General features: G+C 26.4%; 1 protein-coding gene across 2 annotated transcripts in view; it reads right to left on the bottom strand.

The window, feature by feature from the left end:
• LOC129967155 (uncharacterized) overlaps positions 1-17,567 on the bottom strand; it is a 41,704-nt gene extending 24,137 nt beyond the window's left edge. For both annotated transcript variants that reach the window (XM_056081854.1, XM_056081853.1), the window contains exons 1-2: positions 17,409-17,567; positions 259-439 (exon numbers count right to left, since the gene is read on the bottom strand). In XM_056081854.1, coding sequence (XP_055937829.1) covers positions 259-439; positions 17,409-17,426 — 199 coding nt within the window. In that variant the 5' untranslated portion in view covers positions 17,427-17,567. The remainder of the gene's footprint in view (positions 1-258; positions 440-17,408) is intronic.
• Positions 17,568-18,839: the final 1,272 nt, after the last annotated feature.

Consider the following 18,839-nt stretch of genomic DNA (forward strand, 5'->3'; position numbering starts at 1 on the left):
TTTTACCATACTGTATGTATGGTAAAATTCAAATTTTTCAAAATGAAACTCTGAGCAATTATTATAAAATACATTTTACTTCGAAATTAAAATGAGAATATTTAAACAAATCAAAACTAAAAGTTAAGTTTTCCCAAAGAGTGAATCGAATCAAGATTGAAACCCTTTCATCACTGACCCCGACATTAACTTGAAGTCATCAGCTCTAACTGAAAATTAACTAAATTAAAGTAACAATAGAAAAAGAATCGTGCTTACTAGGGTCTTGAACGATTCTCTTTTTCTCTACGGACGTATCATATGAATCAGCCACATCATCATCTTCTGCGGATTCATGGGAAATGCGAATCTTCGAACGTGGAATATGCCTTGGCAGCCTCTCCAGCATCAACCCCGAGCATAAATCTGCGACTGCTGTCACTAACAGACAGAGCGCCACCTGAAATAATTAACATCAGATATATTCACTGCATAAGATAAAAAAATTGACCATGAAAATCATTTTGAACTATAGTTTACTTCGGAACAAAATGTTGACAAAAATGTTTTACTAGAACGACTGATAATGCTAATTCGAAACAGTTTAATAAGTCATAATCCAAGTTTTAAGAAACATGGAAAGGCGAGTTACTTTGGAAAATTCACCGGCAGACAGAATGATTGAAAATAATTGGATATTTAATTCGAAACGCAATGGAAATGAATTGGCTATTAAATATTTATATGAACTTAATTAAATATTTATATAAACTTAATCTATGGATCTATAATAGTGCAACAACTGTAATTATCAATGTAGTAACATTGAAGCCTTATTGTATTATTTCTTTATCAAATAATCACAAGTAATGAAAACATGACTTGAATATTTTTTAATAGATAAAAGATATCTTTCTTCCTTAATGATAGATGTTTACCAAAATTCTCTCTCTCTCTCTCTCTCTCTTTGTGCGTGCGTGCGTGAGCGTGTGTGTATCATAAATTATAATTCATGGCGTATTTTTACGTTTATAAGATCAGATCTTCTAAATGTTCAGAAGGAAAGAAAATTTTTTGAATTTATTGAGAAATGAGATTATATCTCGTTTGTGTTCAGTTTTTTGTGTCTTGTTCTGTAAGAATTGTTTATGCAATTAGCATTAACTTTATAATTACTTTCTATCTAATAATATTTCAATTCATAGCACTTTATCATCCTTATTAACATTAGTCATTTCTCGTGTATAGTTAGGTATTGCATACATTTGTGTCAAATGCATTCAGATATGCATGAAGATAATAGTTTTAAAATGCTTGTGTAAAGGAATAATTATCTTCAAGAATTTGTTTAGTTATAATTACTCAAAATGTAATTTTTAATAAATTATTCTTTTCTTTCTAGATTATATCACCAGGGACTTTCGTTCTCAGAGATTTTAAGCAGTCAGCTTATAATGATGTATGGTTCTAGGAAACTTAAAAAGATGACCTTGTTATAAAAAAATGTGTGGTACATTAGAGGTAAGTACATAAAATAATTAGAGGACAATTATCAAAAAATTATGTATATGTTGTTATAATTTTAGTAATCCTAAAGTCTCAAAATACTTAAAAATTTAAATTCTGTTTAACGTAAAAACATTTTTTTCAGCTATTGAAACCATTGTAAATTCTATAAATGAAACATTTCATTAAGGGTAATATAAGTTGAAAAAGGGCACAATTATAGAATTAGGAAACTCTAATGATATTTAGCTATAATCGCAAATAAAAATTTTTAATTTTAAATAATTTCAAAATTTATTATATTTTTTGTACAACTTATAACATGATTTTAATTTTGAATAATAAACTTGCAATATTAGAAAATCATACGGTTCAAGAAAGTTAAAGTGCATGAAAACTCTACATAAAGAAATTTATTACTGTTAGTGTTGTAAAATTCATTAGAGTTGAAACTGATTAGAAACAGAATACTACATTTCTTTTTAATGGAATGTGTGAAAAAAATGTCGATAATTTTTTTCTTATTTTTTAGAAATTGCAAAAGTACGTTTTTTTACCTATTTCAAATACAAAACTAATTATATCCAGAACGAATTTTATGGGCAAATTTAATGAATACTTTCATAAGTTTAAAAGGTTTGAATAATTCGAAACAAAAAATTAAGTAAAAGATGAAAGCCAAACAGAGCATTAAAATCTAACATTTACATTTAATATCCAATGAAATTAAATTAGCTGTTACTTTAATTTCTTTTTTTGCGCAACGCTTTTGTAGATATTCTTCGCTTGGTTTCAATCCACGATTCAAGTCTGATATGAATAACTATACTAATTTATTTTATCTAATTTAAAAGCGATGTATTTTATGCACCGCTTTATTCAGTTTAGTCTGTTGAAACATATTTTTCTTTCCAAATAAAAGATGGAGACAGGAATTTAAAAAAAAGATGCTAATTGGATCGTTAGACAGAAAACCTTGTTGATATTTTGTGCTCGTGTTATCTTTCTTAATAGCCATTAAAATATGTAATTAAATGCATCAAAGCACATTTAACAAGAAAAATTAGTTTTTCCTTCTAGAATTATACAATTAGGGATTGCAATACCGGTATACCGGGATACCGAATACCGGTATTTTGAGCCATTTTACAATTTTGTAATACCGGTATTCACAAGTTTAAATACCGGTTTTTCGGTATTTACTAGAAATTTTTAAAATTGTCTCCACTATATGTTCAGGGATCGCCAACATAGCAAAATAGTATACATTTTTGTTTTTAATGTCTCCTTAACGGGCGAAATTAATTAGCTAATTAATGGCTTAAATCTAAATTAGAGAAACATGGATTGTCCCTCAAAGAAGATATTGTATCCATAACGACTAATGGAGCAACAGTTATGAAAAAAGTTGGAAAGTTGATTGCTGCAAATCAGCAATTGTGCTATGCTCATGGAATTGAATTAGGAGTAATAGATGTATTATACCAAAAAAATAAAGAAAGAAATAACAGAAGAATTTAAATGCTGTGGATATAGAAACTTCGGATTCCGACATTGAAGACAGTAAGAGTGAGAGTGATATTGACAATGTAATTGTTGAAGAAGATATTGCTAATGAAGATGAAATACTGACCCATCAAGAATTGCTTCCTATAATTTATAAAGTTCGAAAAATTATTAAGATATTTAAACGTTCCCTTACAAAAAATGCCATATTACAAAAAGATATACTAACTGAAAATAAAACACAATATATGTAAATAATAGATTCTAAGACACGTTGGAACAGTTTACTCCTAATGATGGAACGATTTTTGAAATTTAGAAATCCAATCCAAAAAGCAATAATCGACTTAAACCTGTAAACTAATTTTTCAGATAGTGAATTCGACTTAATATCCAGAACTATATCAGCTTTACTTCCAATAAAACTGACTATAGAGGCATTATGTCGGAGACATTTTAATTTATTAACAGCTAATGCAACAATAAATTTCATATTGCAGTCATGAAAGAACAGCACACATCACTATCTGAAGAATTACATATTACATTGAAAAATCGCACAGAAGAAAGGCATACCGAAATAGAAAATGTTTTATGGTATATACATAATTATAATGATTTTAAAAATAAAAATGAAAAAGAAACGAAAATAATCAATTCAATTTTTTTATCCACAAACCTAACCTTATTCAGAAGAATTCGGTTCAGTTATCGAAGATTATGATGACACTAATGTCGATAGTGAAAAGGAATTGTCTCTTGAGCAAAAATAAGAATTAGAGATAAATAAAAAAAATTCAACGAACCAAAATACAATACAGAAATTAGCTATATCCAAAGCTATCTGACGAGAAATTGATTTATTTGAAAATGAGGGATTTAGAGATAAATACTTAGAAAAAGTATATCGCGCATTGCTAACAGTACCACCAACTAGCGTAGATGCCGAAAGAGCGTTTTCGACAGCTGGTAATTTTCACACAAAATTACTTTTCAGACTTAAAGGCAGTACAATGGATGCATTATGTTTTTTAAGATCACATTTCAAAAATTTGTAATAGTACCACAGACTAAATAGTGATATTTACACTTTTTTTGTGATTGAAATAAATAAGATTTTTCTTTACTTTTTTGTGATTTTTTATATACTGTTATAATTTATAAGTTGCATATTATTTTTGTGATATTTACACTCTCTTATAAAACTGGCAAATAAAACAAAGAAACACCTGCGTTTTCTTTCTTTTTCTAAAATTTCTAATACCGGTATTAAGATCTAAAAAATACCGAATACCGGTATTGAAATTTTGGTCCGGTATTGCAATCCCTATATACAATAAAAGAAATGCTTTAACGCATTTCTATAAAATTTGATTTCCTAATAAATTTACACATGATACATAATAAAATTCCTAAATTATATGCACGAGTAGTTCCGTTTCAATTGGTTATATTAGGAACTTTATAATTATTAAAAACATTCTTTTCCTGTTTTTATATTTATTTAAAAATATTAAAATATACTGCTAACTAGTAGTAATTTATCAATCAAATATAGTTGCATTTATCCCTCCTGATAATTTTATTTAAAAAAAATTAGAAAAGAAACATATTTAGAGCCCCACCCTATCATTATCTTTTGATGCTTGCGTTTGTTAATCTATCATTATTTAAATTCCACGTGAAAGGCTTTTTTTTTCTTTCTTTGAATGGAACGTATTTATATTAAAGTTTATTCGGGAATCTGGAACTGATTTGATTTAAGACTGCCCATTATAAAATAACTCATAATAATTTAATCAAATAACATGAAGAAAATCATTTACAGTGTTTCCTAAAAGTGATAAAGTTTAATATATGATGATTTGGTACGGTGCGAATGATGTTTTGTCTGCTAATGAGACTATATATTTCACAACTTGAATTTTTTAATAATATCTTCATTCTGTTTTTAACAAACCCACACGAAATATTTTAAGTATAAAACAAAACTTGTTTAGAAATCAACAGCCAGAATGTAACCAAACTGTAGATTGAAGCATATTTAAAAAAATTTAATTCACAAATAAATTTTTGATCCTTAGAAGAATAAAAAAAAAAGAAATTTAATCTTTACTTTTTTTTTATCCACTTTTAAAATAGATTTTAAAATTGAAATCTTTTACAATAGGAGGATGAAACTGAAATAGAGATGATGCACATAAAATACCAACTATAACACCATTTAGAAAATCATTTTAGTGATATCCTTAATTTTCTCTAAATAAGGATTGTATCTTCAACATGGTCAAAGGTACAAAATGGCTCAATTTCACATTTAAACTTCTATAATACATTTTTGGGTAGGAATAGAAATGATCAAACTAATAATCCTGCACAAAATAAGATTATTAGTATATCCATAGCATGCACCAACTAATATTATTTCTTAATAGTTATAAAAAAATATCAAGAAAAAAAAGTATTTTTGTAATAGTTGCTTTTTAATAGTTACTTTTAAGTATTCTTCTGAGAATTGCCTTTTATTCAACATAATAATCATTCCTTTAAAACAGTAGCAAGCTAAATTAAGCAAATGATGGATAATATTCCAACTAAACTCACAAACTTCCAAATTTTTTCATCAGTTTCTAGCATAGATTAAAGTGATCAAAAGTGCAATCGGTCAAACGAACAAATCTCATCTTGCCATAAAAATTTTGCAACTAAATTGGATTCTTTTCAATTCTTCATAAAACTAGTTAAAATACGTTGAGTAAATTAAACACTTTTGCATTGAAAAATAAACAGATTTCCAACTTCATTCATTATCTCCCAAAGTTTATGAGATATTTTTTAAATAAAAATAATTCTTTGAAACGCATAAATAGCCAAACAATATTTTAGGATGTTACCCCAAATGAAAAAATAAGCTAATAAACTAAGTAAAAAAAACAAATATTAATAGAATTTTGATTAATCTGACTAAAAAATTTTTGATTAGTATTGACTTATTTTTCCTTTTCTATTTCATTTGTAAAAAGAAAAAAAAAAGATTCCAGAACAATATACAATATGTATTAGATTGTATTCAACACAAAACTGATGTAATAGTAAGAATTATAAAGTATATTTTTAAAATTAAATATTCGATATATAGCTGTTTCTTCACACAAATTTCGAAAACGTCCAATCATTTTCGGGTGTCATTGTAAATATCTTATTGATGATGTATACATACATATTTTATGGGTACATTTTCATCAATACTAGCAAGACTACATAAGCAGTTAAGGCATCAATTCAAATAAAAACCTTAATCAATATTGAAATTGCTTAGTAATTATTTTTTCTAAAATAAAATTAATAATTGTTTTTTAACGGATTATTTTTTAGCAGAAATAACATGTCAGATTTTTATTCTTGTATCAAATTTTTCTTAAATCTTCCCCTTTCTTCATCTCCAGTTTAGGAGTAAACTCTCATACTCTCTGCCGCTTTTCTCTGTAAACACCCCATATAAACGAAAAAATATTGCCTCTGCGGTGTCTTTTAAGACTAGAGCCAGGGGCATTTAAACTCCCTTTGCCCACTCTTCAGCAAGCCATGGAAACAAACGGATATTTCTAAAGAATTCTCTCTTTTTCTCACTGATAGCACACACTTTTTTTAAGTTTTAACTTTTTTCAATTCAAACTACTGGGAATTCAGACGAAAAAGATATCCAGAATGAAAATATCTATCTATGGGAGCACATGATGCTATAATGCTTTATTGTGCACGCTATGAACTTTTAAAACTCCAGTAACAATACTGTAAGCAGAGTATTCAAAAACACATTCCATAATACTAAGAAATAGGTAATTTTCATACGATGGTATAAGTTTATTTTAAAATGAAAAGGTTTTTCAAAGCATAATATTGCATCTATGTGTTTTCGGTTTAAATAAACTGCACAGTTTTCGATATTATTTGTTTAATTGTGGCCACAGATCTAGGAATACAACTAATGGACTTCACATGCTTCGTTTTCTAGACATTATAAAAATATATGTAAGGAGTTGAAAAACATGTATTCAACTATCGAGAAAATTTTAAATCCGAACTCAGTTAGATGACATTGTTGCCGTTTAAATAAAATTCTACTTTATTTGGAATCCAAATTCGAAAAAAAATCTTGTTATGTCTGATATGGCGGTTTCATTCTTTCTAAAGTTTTTAATTTGAACTTGTTTCATATTTATAATGATGGAATTTTGTAACCGATTTTTTAGTTACTTTTTAATGTACTAGGGACTTATAAATTAAGTATAGTTGAGTGTTCTTGATGAAAATATATAAATACTTTAAGGCCTTATTTATCAATTCGTTGATTATTTTTCATCAAAGGCTGTTTCTATGTATTTGGTAAAATGAATTCAATAAAAAAAAAGCTTCAATAAAAATCCATAATATCAAAAAAATTAAATCATAAAAGTTTGAAATGTAAATATTTATGAAAATAAAAATGTTTTATTTATGTCCTATAGAAAATAATTTTTGACCGAAAATAGAGAGGTCAAAATAACTTCTTATAAGCCTGCTAAATAATTAATACAAAGAAATTTAGCTATATTGATTATAGTAAAGAAAAGAATCTAAAACATTCATAAAATATTAACATATATTCTGATATATAATATGATTAAAATTCCTGTCTTCTTAGAACAATTTTGTTGGCGCCAGAACGCTTTTTTGATTTTGTTACATCGTCTATAATTTTGAATAAACACTAGTTCAACGTTTTAGTACACAAATACTACTTAATTTTTTTTATTTATCATTCTCTTTATTTCTTTCACATTTAAACTACGCAAACTATGAAATGTGGATGCATAAAGTGGAAATATGAAATATTTATTATTAGAAATTTTTAATTTCCTCCATTCTGTTTTGTTTTAATTCAAAAGTACTTTAGAATGAATCTGAAAGATCAATTAATTAACAATTTTAACTTTTAAATGCAAAGAAAGAAAATAAACAGAATAGTTTGAAATAATCGGTCGCAAACATGTTAAGCCTAACCTCACTAGCGTGGGAAAAACTGAAGCCTTACTCATTTGGTGGCGGGGAAATGAAGAGTTTTTTGGCGGGAAAGTTAGTTTTTAATTAATAATTAAAATTCTAACTAAAAATTTTAAAAAAAAGGTACCCCAGTTGCACATTCCCGACCTCCAAGGTATACATGTACTAAATTTAGTAAATGTAAGTCAAACGGTCTGGCCTGTAGAGCGCCAGCACACACACACACACATTGAGCTTTATTATAAGTATAGATTATGTAGCATTAACACACATCTGCAAAAGATATTATAATAACAAAGTATTAAATGTTTTCTTTTTTAACAATATGTCTGCAGAAGAGAAGAAAAAAAAACGGCTTCTTTGCTTTCTTAGAAATTATTATTTTTAATACAGAAAATATTTCTTCTAGGAAAATAGAATTGTTTGTATAATAGTGAACATTTGCCATTAAGATTCTCTTCCTCCGTTAACTCGTTCTCTATGTTAAAAAGTTTCCTCTTTCAATAAAATGAGGTGAATAATTATCAAAATCCTTCTTTAAAAAATGTGAAAACTTAACACGAAGTTTGCGACACTATTATTTGCGTCTGCTCTGTTCTTATAAACAAGAACATATATAAACATTTATTTTCTTGTATACAATAGACCAAATGTGCATGTTGCAACAAATCTCATGTATGAAAAAACTAATTAACTTCCTTTTCCAAATTCGCTAAGACGTTAAGAGTGTTGAATAAACAATAATGTTACAACCAACACATAAAGAGTGGCGAAAAGCATTAAATAATAGGCAGCGCACTCGTCCTACAGAATCAGTAATGAGCGGTTTCGTTGGGCTTTGTACTAGCTCTAACACGCACTTTCGGAATTACTATTACCATTCTAAATGATTAATGCGAAGTTAGCGTGGCCTTAATTGCCTACCTCAAGCCTCGTTTCTTGGAGCATTCTATTCGGGTACTAATTTATTCAAGTCAGGAACTAAAAAACTGTATAGACTTTCTGCTGGAGGTTTCAGCTGAAAATTTAAGTGGTCTTCGAACAAATAAATTGACATTTTAAAAAATGGGATATTTTATTGGAACTAAAGCATGAATTTGTTAATTAAAATTCAAATGTCTTTTAGTAATTAGGCTTCTAATGGTTTAAATGCCATTATAATAGAGAATGCCTGATTAATTAAAGTATTTGCTTTCTCGATTCGAATAAGACGAATTTTTCTGTAATATTATATATTTATTTTATGTAAAATAAATAACGTATATAGGGAAAATAGATAGATAATAAATGAATAAAATGGTAAATAAAATAATAAATTGTTCAATAAATTTTCCAATACTGAAATGTTTTATTTTACAACGACAATTTCAAGAATGTGAACCACAAACTGGCAACTCCGACCCACCGGAAGGCATACGAAAAAGTCTAAACAACCGGACCACCGGGCGGAACACTTTCCGGAACTGTTATTGAGCCTTAAGGGCCATCACCGGTCAAGGTACAACCCTTCCCTTGGGAAATACGTCCCGTCATCGATGGAAGGCTCTTATGAAATTAAGATAACGTTTCATAAATCTGAGCATTTATTCCATGAATGATTTTTTTTTTTCATTTGTTTCCACTACTCCTCATCAATAAAAAATCATGAAGTTTTAAAAGCCGGTGTAGTATGTACTTAATACAATCGCAATTGATACTGAACCAATATCATAATCCAAAGACAATATTCAATTATTCACTTTTCGACGGTCCCACCGCATCAGTAAGAAATTATGAAAAATGATAGCATTTCAGATAATGAATTTAATAAAACATTTTTAAATTATAATTTAATAAATATATTTAAAAAGAATAATTTTTTATTTTAATTATTTAGTTCTTATTTTATAATTCATTATTACACATATTCATTACCAGAGGTCGCCACTTGTGTGGACTCAAAATTGAAATAAAATCATTCAATTAATTTATGATTAAGTTAAGCTTGCACATGAAGGAATAAAAGAAATTGTAATACATTAAGAAATAAAAGAAAAATGACCTACTAAATACTAAAACAAATCAAGTCAAATAAAAAGTGTTTAAAGATTGTTTTAATTGAGATCTTTCGCAAGAGGTACTACATTTTATTTTTACCATATATGTATATATTTACCATTTTTTTTATTTGCATATATATGTAAATAAAATGAATTCTTTATCGAAAATTTCGTACCAATAAACGTAAACCAAAGATATAAAAAATATCTTATGACTAAAGTCTGGAGAACATCATAAATCATTTTTTACTAAAAAGTTAAAACTAAAAATAATTAAATCTTCCTACTAAAAGTTTACCTAAGAAAAAAAAATCGATGTCATGAAAGCAAACTCATTAAAATAGTTTATTTAAAGCCTTTAAAATGTTTTTTTACATTCAGTGTGGGCGTCTATGTCATGAAATTTTAGTTAGTAAATAAGCGCCTACACTTCTCACCGAGAAACAAAAATTATTCTAAAGAATAGATGGATTATTTTTCGCATTTAATTCCTTCTTATCAAAGCTTTATTAAAAGTTATGTTTGCGAATGGATTATGTTATGAATATGAGATAATTATTCCTCCGATGTTCTTATTATTAGATAATTAGTTAATTATTGAATTAACTTTATTCGTCGACTTTATTAATTACAGCTTTGAAATAATTTTATTTTCACATTTTGAATTAGCTTATAATTAATTATTAATACTTTTGAAATTGTTAGCGTCAGAATAAAATACATTTTACAACGTTGCCATTATCTGCTTGATAAAATCACAATAAAGAAAGTGTGTATTTTTTTTTTTTTTTTTTAGTTTATAATAAAATATTATTTTTTATTGCATTCTTACTACAACAAAAAAAATCATTTTGCAATATTTAGATTATAATTACAACTAAAGAATAAAGATTAAAATCTATTAATTTAATATGAGGATTTTCTTACACTATTTTATTAGAATAATAATTTTTAACTTTTCAAATATAACGAATTAATTTTACTTGCGTAAATTTTTAAAGAGCTTAAAGCGGGTTCTTAAAAAAATTATTAAATATAAATTATACTCAGAAAAAATAATTAAATTATTTTTTAGCATATTTTTAATATAATAATATCTCCAATAACATGGACTAATTACAGAACCGTTTCTTAAATATTTAAATATAAAATGCTATGTGACTTTTGAAGTTGCTTTTCGAAATAAAAAAATTTTAAAAAAAACTTTGTTCTTAATTTTATTTATGAATTATAATTTGTGAAAATAATACAATATCACTTTTATAAATATTTTATAGGAAACTGATGTAAGATAAATTTATTCAAAGCATTTTAAAGCATAAAAACTTTAAATAGAAAACAAAAATTTAAATTTGTATTTAAAATATTTAAAACTTAACTCATAAAGAGCAAAAATTGATTTTAAAAACTGACTTTCATATTGAGTCAAAACTATGGATAAACTCAGAATTCATAAAGAAAATAAAAAGGCTTTTTTTTTAATTTTCACAATAATTGAATATCTTTTATATTAAAGAATTTTATAGCCTTCCAAAGATAATCTGTCCTTGTTTTTAGAATAAAATACTCATAATTAAAAGATGAATTGTTTAAACTAGAAAAATGTAAATCCACATTGTTAACTCTCTTTAGAATGTTTAGAATTAGTAAATTAATACCTTTTTAATACATTAATTATTTGTTTCATTAAAGTAATAAATGTTAGAATTGCATTCATGAAAGTTAAGAGAAATTCCACATTATATTTAAATCCAGTTATAATAAAATTTGTAGCCTTTATTATTTTTTAGAAAATTTATATGCTTCTATAATATCTTACGAATGTCACACACACACACATAATATGTATTTGCATACCATTATAAATAATTTAAAGCTAAATTTCCTATAAATAATATTGATATTTATAGAAAAATATCATTCATATTCATTCATTCATATCATTCATATTCATTCATATATATTCATTCATTCATTATATTCATTTCTTTTAAGATGAACAACAGTTCAATTGAGTTATGAATTAGACGAACTAGTCCCAGGCTATTAAGTGTGCGCATTTAGTGTGATGTAATATTTAAAAAATAAAGTCAAGCAGGTAAAATTGCAACTTAAAAACATTTTTAAAAACATTTATATGATATAAATAATTTTTTACAAAATATTTTGCGTTTTATTTGCTTCAATGTGATTTCTTAAAATCATAATGAACTAAATATTAACTGACACACCTTGAATTTTTTTATTCTAGTAAAAAAACGAAGGGTTATTTCACAATATTATTTATAAACAAAGATTTTAAATATTTTTATGTATAAAAGCAAATTTTTTCTCATATACAAAGCTATAATAACGTCACTCCCCAATTAATGTAAAATAATTAAGATGTAGTTTATACATTGCCCTAAGCTAAACGGCTCCTCAATACTCTATGATTTTATTTATGTTTATTTTCAAATAACACTGTCGCTCGTAAAAATTTAAAATTTTAAAAAAGAATATAATTTTGGTCATGATAGAATTAAAATTTTTAATGCTAATTTCATCAGATAGTAGGTTCAGAGTTTTTAATACTTAACGAAAGATATTTCAGAATATTCATGGAATTTTTAAAAGAAGAAATTCTAAAAGAATTATTCGTTTCCTTTGAATAATTATTATAATCTAGGTAATTCAATATCTCTCTTTTAAGAATGTTAATGCATATTAAAATTAGAAAACAAAATTTTAACATATAAATAATTAGCTTAACAATGTTACTTTTTAATTTGATTAGCAATCTCAAAATCTAGAGAAATTTCGAATGCATTTACAATCAGATTATTATCTTATTTTCGAAATATATATGTAAAAAAATTTCAAATGAATGAAATAAAGTTTTATTGGAACGAAATTGCCTGTGAAATCTTCAATGGAAAATGTTTTCTACTTTCCCAAAATAAGTAAATTTTCACTGTCATTTGAATGCTTTAAATATAGCAACAAAAAATTAAATTTTCAAATGTTTGTTTGATATTGAAAATTCTTTGATTTACTATTCAATGTCAGAGGGTTAAAATTAATAAATGCAAAGGAGAAAAAAGGCGAGAAAATAAATGATTCTTAAAATACTCGACAGAAAAATAATTTTAGTGATTGGCTTAAATAAACAACTTAGTACGGACTATTTTTCAAATTAAAAACAGATAATTCTTTAGAAAAATATCATTTTTATTAAATTATCTGAAACGCATATTTCTGAAATAATGAAAATGTTACATCCAATTTTTTTAAAAAACTTCCAACTAGAATTTCAAAATTGTTAATCTCAATTACAAGTATAATAATTTAACCCTATTATTATTTAGTATAATGCTATTATTTTATAAGGATACAAATATTCATATTTTACTTAGCTTTCTAAATTTTGAAACTGAAACATAAAACTCTACCCCTGATGTTATTTTTGAATATCGTAAGAAATGAGATTCAGATGGAAATTTCATTTTGCAGGTTTTAAAATTTTTCAGAATATGAGTTGATGTTATGTTCAAGAGTTATTTTATTATTTATTATTTTTCAGATACTTTTATACCATAAAGAATGGGAGTTTTGCAAAATAGACATAAATTTAGTTTAAATGGTTTTACGCAAATGATATCTTTTTAGATATTGACGAAATATTTTATAATTTTCTGATTACTTGCAGGAAAAAGCATAAAAATCGTACTTTTCTAATTTTTTGAGAGGTATAAAAATATAAATTCTGCTTTAATTATGTATTTTATAAGCCTAATAAAAATATTTTAATTTAAAAAATGAAAATAAGATACTTTTATGTCCTTTATAATCTTCTGATAATTTCGCCAAGTAAAATACAGAAAATCGTTGATTTCAAAGACCCTCAATCAATGTAGTTTGGATATAATGAACAAAATTTGACTTATTTAACAAATATAGATATAACTTTAAACAGTAAAATAGCTAAAAAACCTAAAGTTTTTTAATCATTTGTCCAACATGCATTTGTTAAGTTCTTTTTATTAATATGAAATGTATTGAAAATGTTTTAAATTTACAATGCACTGCAAAATTCCAATTGGTATATCCAGTTTTTAATATTTTCATAACGTGATTTAGTGTATTTTAAATTTTACACATAACCTTTCGCCTTAATTAATCCATTAAATTGAGGATGTGGTTTTTTCTAAAATCTCAGTTGTTGTATTCTTTTACATACTCAATAGCTGAGATAACATTTAAGTAATGACAGGTAAAAAAATTAATAATTATTTAAAATAAATTGGAAACAAATTTACGAATTTTTCTTCTATTTTTATAAGAAATGAAGAAAGACTTGACTATGAAGAAAACTTTTCCATTTTATAGATTACAATTAATTAAATTAAAATAAATAAAAAATAAAACAGTTGTCCTTATTTTCTTGAAATGTTACTTCTTTTTCAGTTTTTGCGACTATGTCCACCAAAGATTTAATGCAATCCATTAGTAAAATAAATCTTAATTTATTTTTAAAAAAAATAGTATATAATGAAATATTCGTTAAAATGAAATAACTTGTTAACCGGATATGATGAAATATTTCAACGAGAAAAGAGTTAAATATAACTTGATTACCTGATTAACAAGTCAAAGTGAATTAAAACTGAAATATTTTCTTTAAAATAAAAATATGAATTTCATACTATGTTTGTATTTCATTTTATCCCCAAATTTTAACGAAATGTAAGAGGAACAATTAAACTGGGATATTTCTAATTCATAATATGACACCTTTTAGCTAATATTATCATTAATAAACCTAGTTTGTTTAATAATTACAGAATTCAAAACTTTTTATCATCTCTGACTAACCAGTGTTTAAATGTTTAATGCTTTGAACTTTAATTGGTAAAAGCGTTAAACATTTGATGGATCTTAACTAGTAAATCTAATTCTCAGCTATCGTTCTTGCGTATTAGGAGATATTTGACAACTAAAGCAACTAATTTCAAATTAAATGAGATTTCCTGATATATGCAATAATAATTTATAGGTGTTTAAGGTTTTTTTAGTGTTTAGAAAATAATATTATATAATTCATATCAATTTAAAATTGATTGCATTGCTTCAAACACAGTTTTCCAAGTAATATATTAATTACCAAAAATTTCTTTAAAGAACAAAATATATAGTAAGTTAATTATGAATATATTATCAATAATATAGGACAGATTTCTGTTAGATTAGAAGGAAATTAAATTCTTTTTCTTATTTGCTAATTTAACATAATGTTTGTATGAAATTAGTAATGATTCTAAAACTTTAAATATATATAGTAATAAAAAATTCATAAATTTTACTTCTATTTGCCTTATTGTAATTACCAAATTTAGGAATTAAGGCCAGTTATACCAGTACCAAATTGCCAATTGGTTTATACCAATTACCAAAGTTTAGGAATTACGAACTCTTCCAAAAGAGTTCTTAAAAGGTTATTTTGCTCAATATTTGAAAAAAATTACAAATTGTTTGAAGAGAAAACGACATGTGATTAATTTTTTCTTTAAGCGTAGGCAAACTTTTCGATTGTGAGTATTTCTCGATTTGTTTTGAAGTTTCAAAGAAGCATTGTCATAATTAAATACTGAATAATGTAATATTCCCAGTAACTTAAACTTAAGGAGTGGATTCATAAAATGATAAATTAATTGTTAAGTTCAAATTCACAAATATTGCTAAAAAATTACATTTGTAATATAAATCAATTGCAATTACAAAATTTTATGCGTGATTATGCGTGAGTTACTGAATTTCTTCATTTTGATCATTATAAAACGCATTTTAATTTCTTCACACCCAGAAATAAGTATTTTCGTTCTACATTTCTCTTTAATAATTATAATGTAAGATTTAAGAATTGTATTTTTTCATCAATTCTCTCCAAAATAGTACAAAATATCATTCCTAATAAAGCAATAAATTTTCGTGATTCTTCATATGGATTACATAATACCATTCGATTAATGAAGAAATTGTATGATTTAATTTTAGATCAAATTTAACTATAACGGCCCAGTATAATGTGCACTATAAATATTACATTATAATTACATTTTAATAATCACAATACTTTTAAAATTATCTGTATTATGTTAAAATAAGTTGAATTACATAATTTTCAGATGTACAATATAGTTAAATGTGACTGATTTGCCTTAGATTCAGTAGCGTAACAGTGCAATGAACTCAAAAATACATGATGAAAGAATTTATTCTCCTTTGCAAAATCGTTACCTAAATGTTAAAAAATTTGCAAAGGGGATAACAAGTACGTAAATGATATTCTTTAATGCCAAGCATATTAAACTTTATAATTATATTGTAATAATCTCAATATTCTTAAAATTATTTGAATTAAGTTAAAATAAATTTAATTACATAATCTTAGGAGATAGTTATATGATTAATATGCCTGAGATTTAATAGCATACTCGTGCATGAATTCATTCAAATACATGATGAATTCATATACGATTTATTCATATATTTGAATGAATTTATTCTCATTTGTAAATTTTTTTAGATGTAAAAGAATTGCAAAGGAGCTAACGAGTATATAAATGAAATTCTTTAATACCAGTTACTTTCGTTTCTTCTAGTGATAATACTTTGCAATCACCGCTATGTCTTATTAGTTCATTATAGCACAATTTCATTATATGAAGATGCACTTTCTAACGACTCGATATTGCATATTTTATATAATTTATTTTTCATACAATTCTTCTTTCTAACACTTTGTTAAACATAGAAAACTTTAGAGAAAATTTCTTTAATAAAACTATTTTAAATTTGATATTATTATGACATATGAAACCGATTCCTCTTTCACACTATTCTTAAGAATAAACTGCAAAACTTTTCAAGGGGAAAGAAACAGTTTCATATTAAAATTCAAGAATAAACATGATTGGCTTTCTGTTTCAAAAATCAACCAAATATCTTGAGACAAAATTCCTTTCAGATCAATCGGTCTGCGAAGAAGCTTTTTGCAAACATGAGCACATGTTAGTTCTGCAGAAAGCCCACAAACGTTGCCCGAAAATTCAGCGGACAGTCTCAAAGAAGGACATTTGAATAAAACTTCTCAACGACGCGAAATCTAAAAATAGAAACTAACCGGATCATCTACACGAAAGACGTGCAAGTAAAAAAAAGAAAGAAAGAAACCACAAAAATCCTGTGAATGGTGCGGTCAAAAGAAGGGCATGTAAGGATATTTCGGACCATTCACCATGCACACTTAAAAGTCAATACCTAAAAGGTCTAATCAATGGATGAAGATCGGCTTACCGCTCTGCTCCAGAACATGTTTGTTGCAAAGTATCTTCCACTGTGTGTTCGGTGCGAAAAAGTAGTCGGAGGGAGATCCTGAAGTGAATTGATGTGAGAGTCTTTTGTCACTCGGCTCTACCTTGCGATCGATTTTGAAGGATCAGCGTGTGTGGGCGGCACATGCGCAGTTGTCCTCAGCTAAGTGACCGTATGGCGCAGGAAAAGCTGACTTTTCCCCAGTTCTCCGCGCATAACAACAAACACCAGAAAGACCCTTTTAGGCAGCGATTCAGCGCATATTAGACCTCCTTCTTTATTTGTTTTTTGATCCCTGAAAGGTTAGAACGTTTCTTGGCGACGATAAAGTGAATTGATGGTATAACTTTATTGAAGAAGAGCGCCGCTGCACTCGCCGAATGGATTCGGATGATGCATTTACAGTCTGATGACTTTGGCGAAGATAGCTTCTAAGAAAATTGTATTCCGCAACATTGTCGACTGAGAAGAATTGATAAGATTACTCGCATACATATATATATATATATATATATAAATCCACTGTCCTATTCTGAAATCTAATAAAGAGATTTATATGACAAAAGATGGTACGAGGCAAAAACAAAAAATGGCGCAAACTTTGACTCGTAAAAACCTCTGCTGATATGCTATCACGATCTCTATGTAAAAAAATAATATAGGCATATATGTTGAAAATCATAAATAATTCATGCAACAGAAAATTCTTTATAAAAAAAATGTATCAAAAATATCAAAAAATATTCAGAATTTTTTTTAAACTTATATAAAAGGATCCCGACCATTTTCAGGAAAAGGGGGGAGGTGATGAAATCAGTTTTCTCAAACTCAAGAGATTTAAATGTATGATAAATATATTAAAAAATGCTTCATTTGAAATTCGCCACGGATCTCGCAAGGTCTCTTTCCTCTAATCTATTCTACATTTTTTATGAAAATAGTTTGAGAATCATATTAGCTGTGCTTGTAATTGCAATTCCTCAAATGCTACTTTCACATAAATAATACTTTTATAAAAATTTGAGAAATTTATTTATTATTATCAAGAGTTTTTAATATTTCCAAATTTGGTTATTGGTTTTTTTGAATCCATGAATGTTACTTGCTTATGCCGCAGTGGCGCATATCCTTTGGGAGGGGCAAAAGGATTTAGATGCTATGTGAATCAATTTTAGAAGGCTTTAGTGAGAAAAAATGTTACTATATTTATCTCACTTTTTAAAGATAAATTTAACGAAGATGCAGAAAAATACTGTATTGATCTTGGCGCTGTATGCATTTGCTTGGCCACTGGTGGCGAAGAAATTTTATGATGTATGCCCAGGGGTTAAACACTCTTCCTACATCCCTGACACGCTGACACAAATAATCTAATAATATTCCTAATTACATCATGCTTAGAGGTGAATGACG

The sequence above is a fragment of the Argiope bruennichi genome, chromosome 4 (genome assembly GCF_947563725.1).
Source record: "Argiope bruennichi chromosome 4, qqArgBrue1.1, whole genome shotgun sequence".
NCBI lineage: Eukaryota > Metazoa > Arthropoda > Arachnida > Araneae > Araneidae > Argiope > Argiope bruennichi.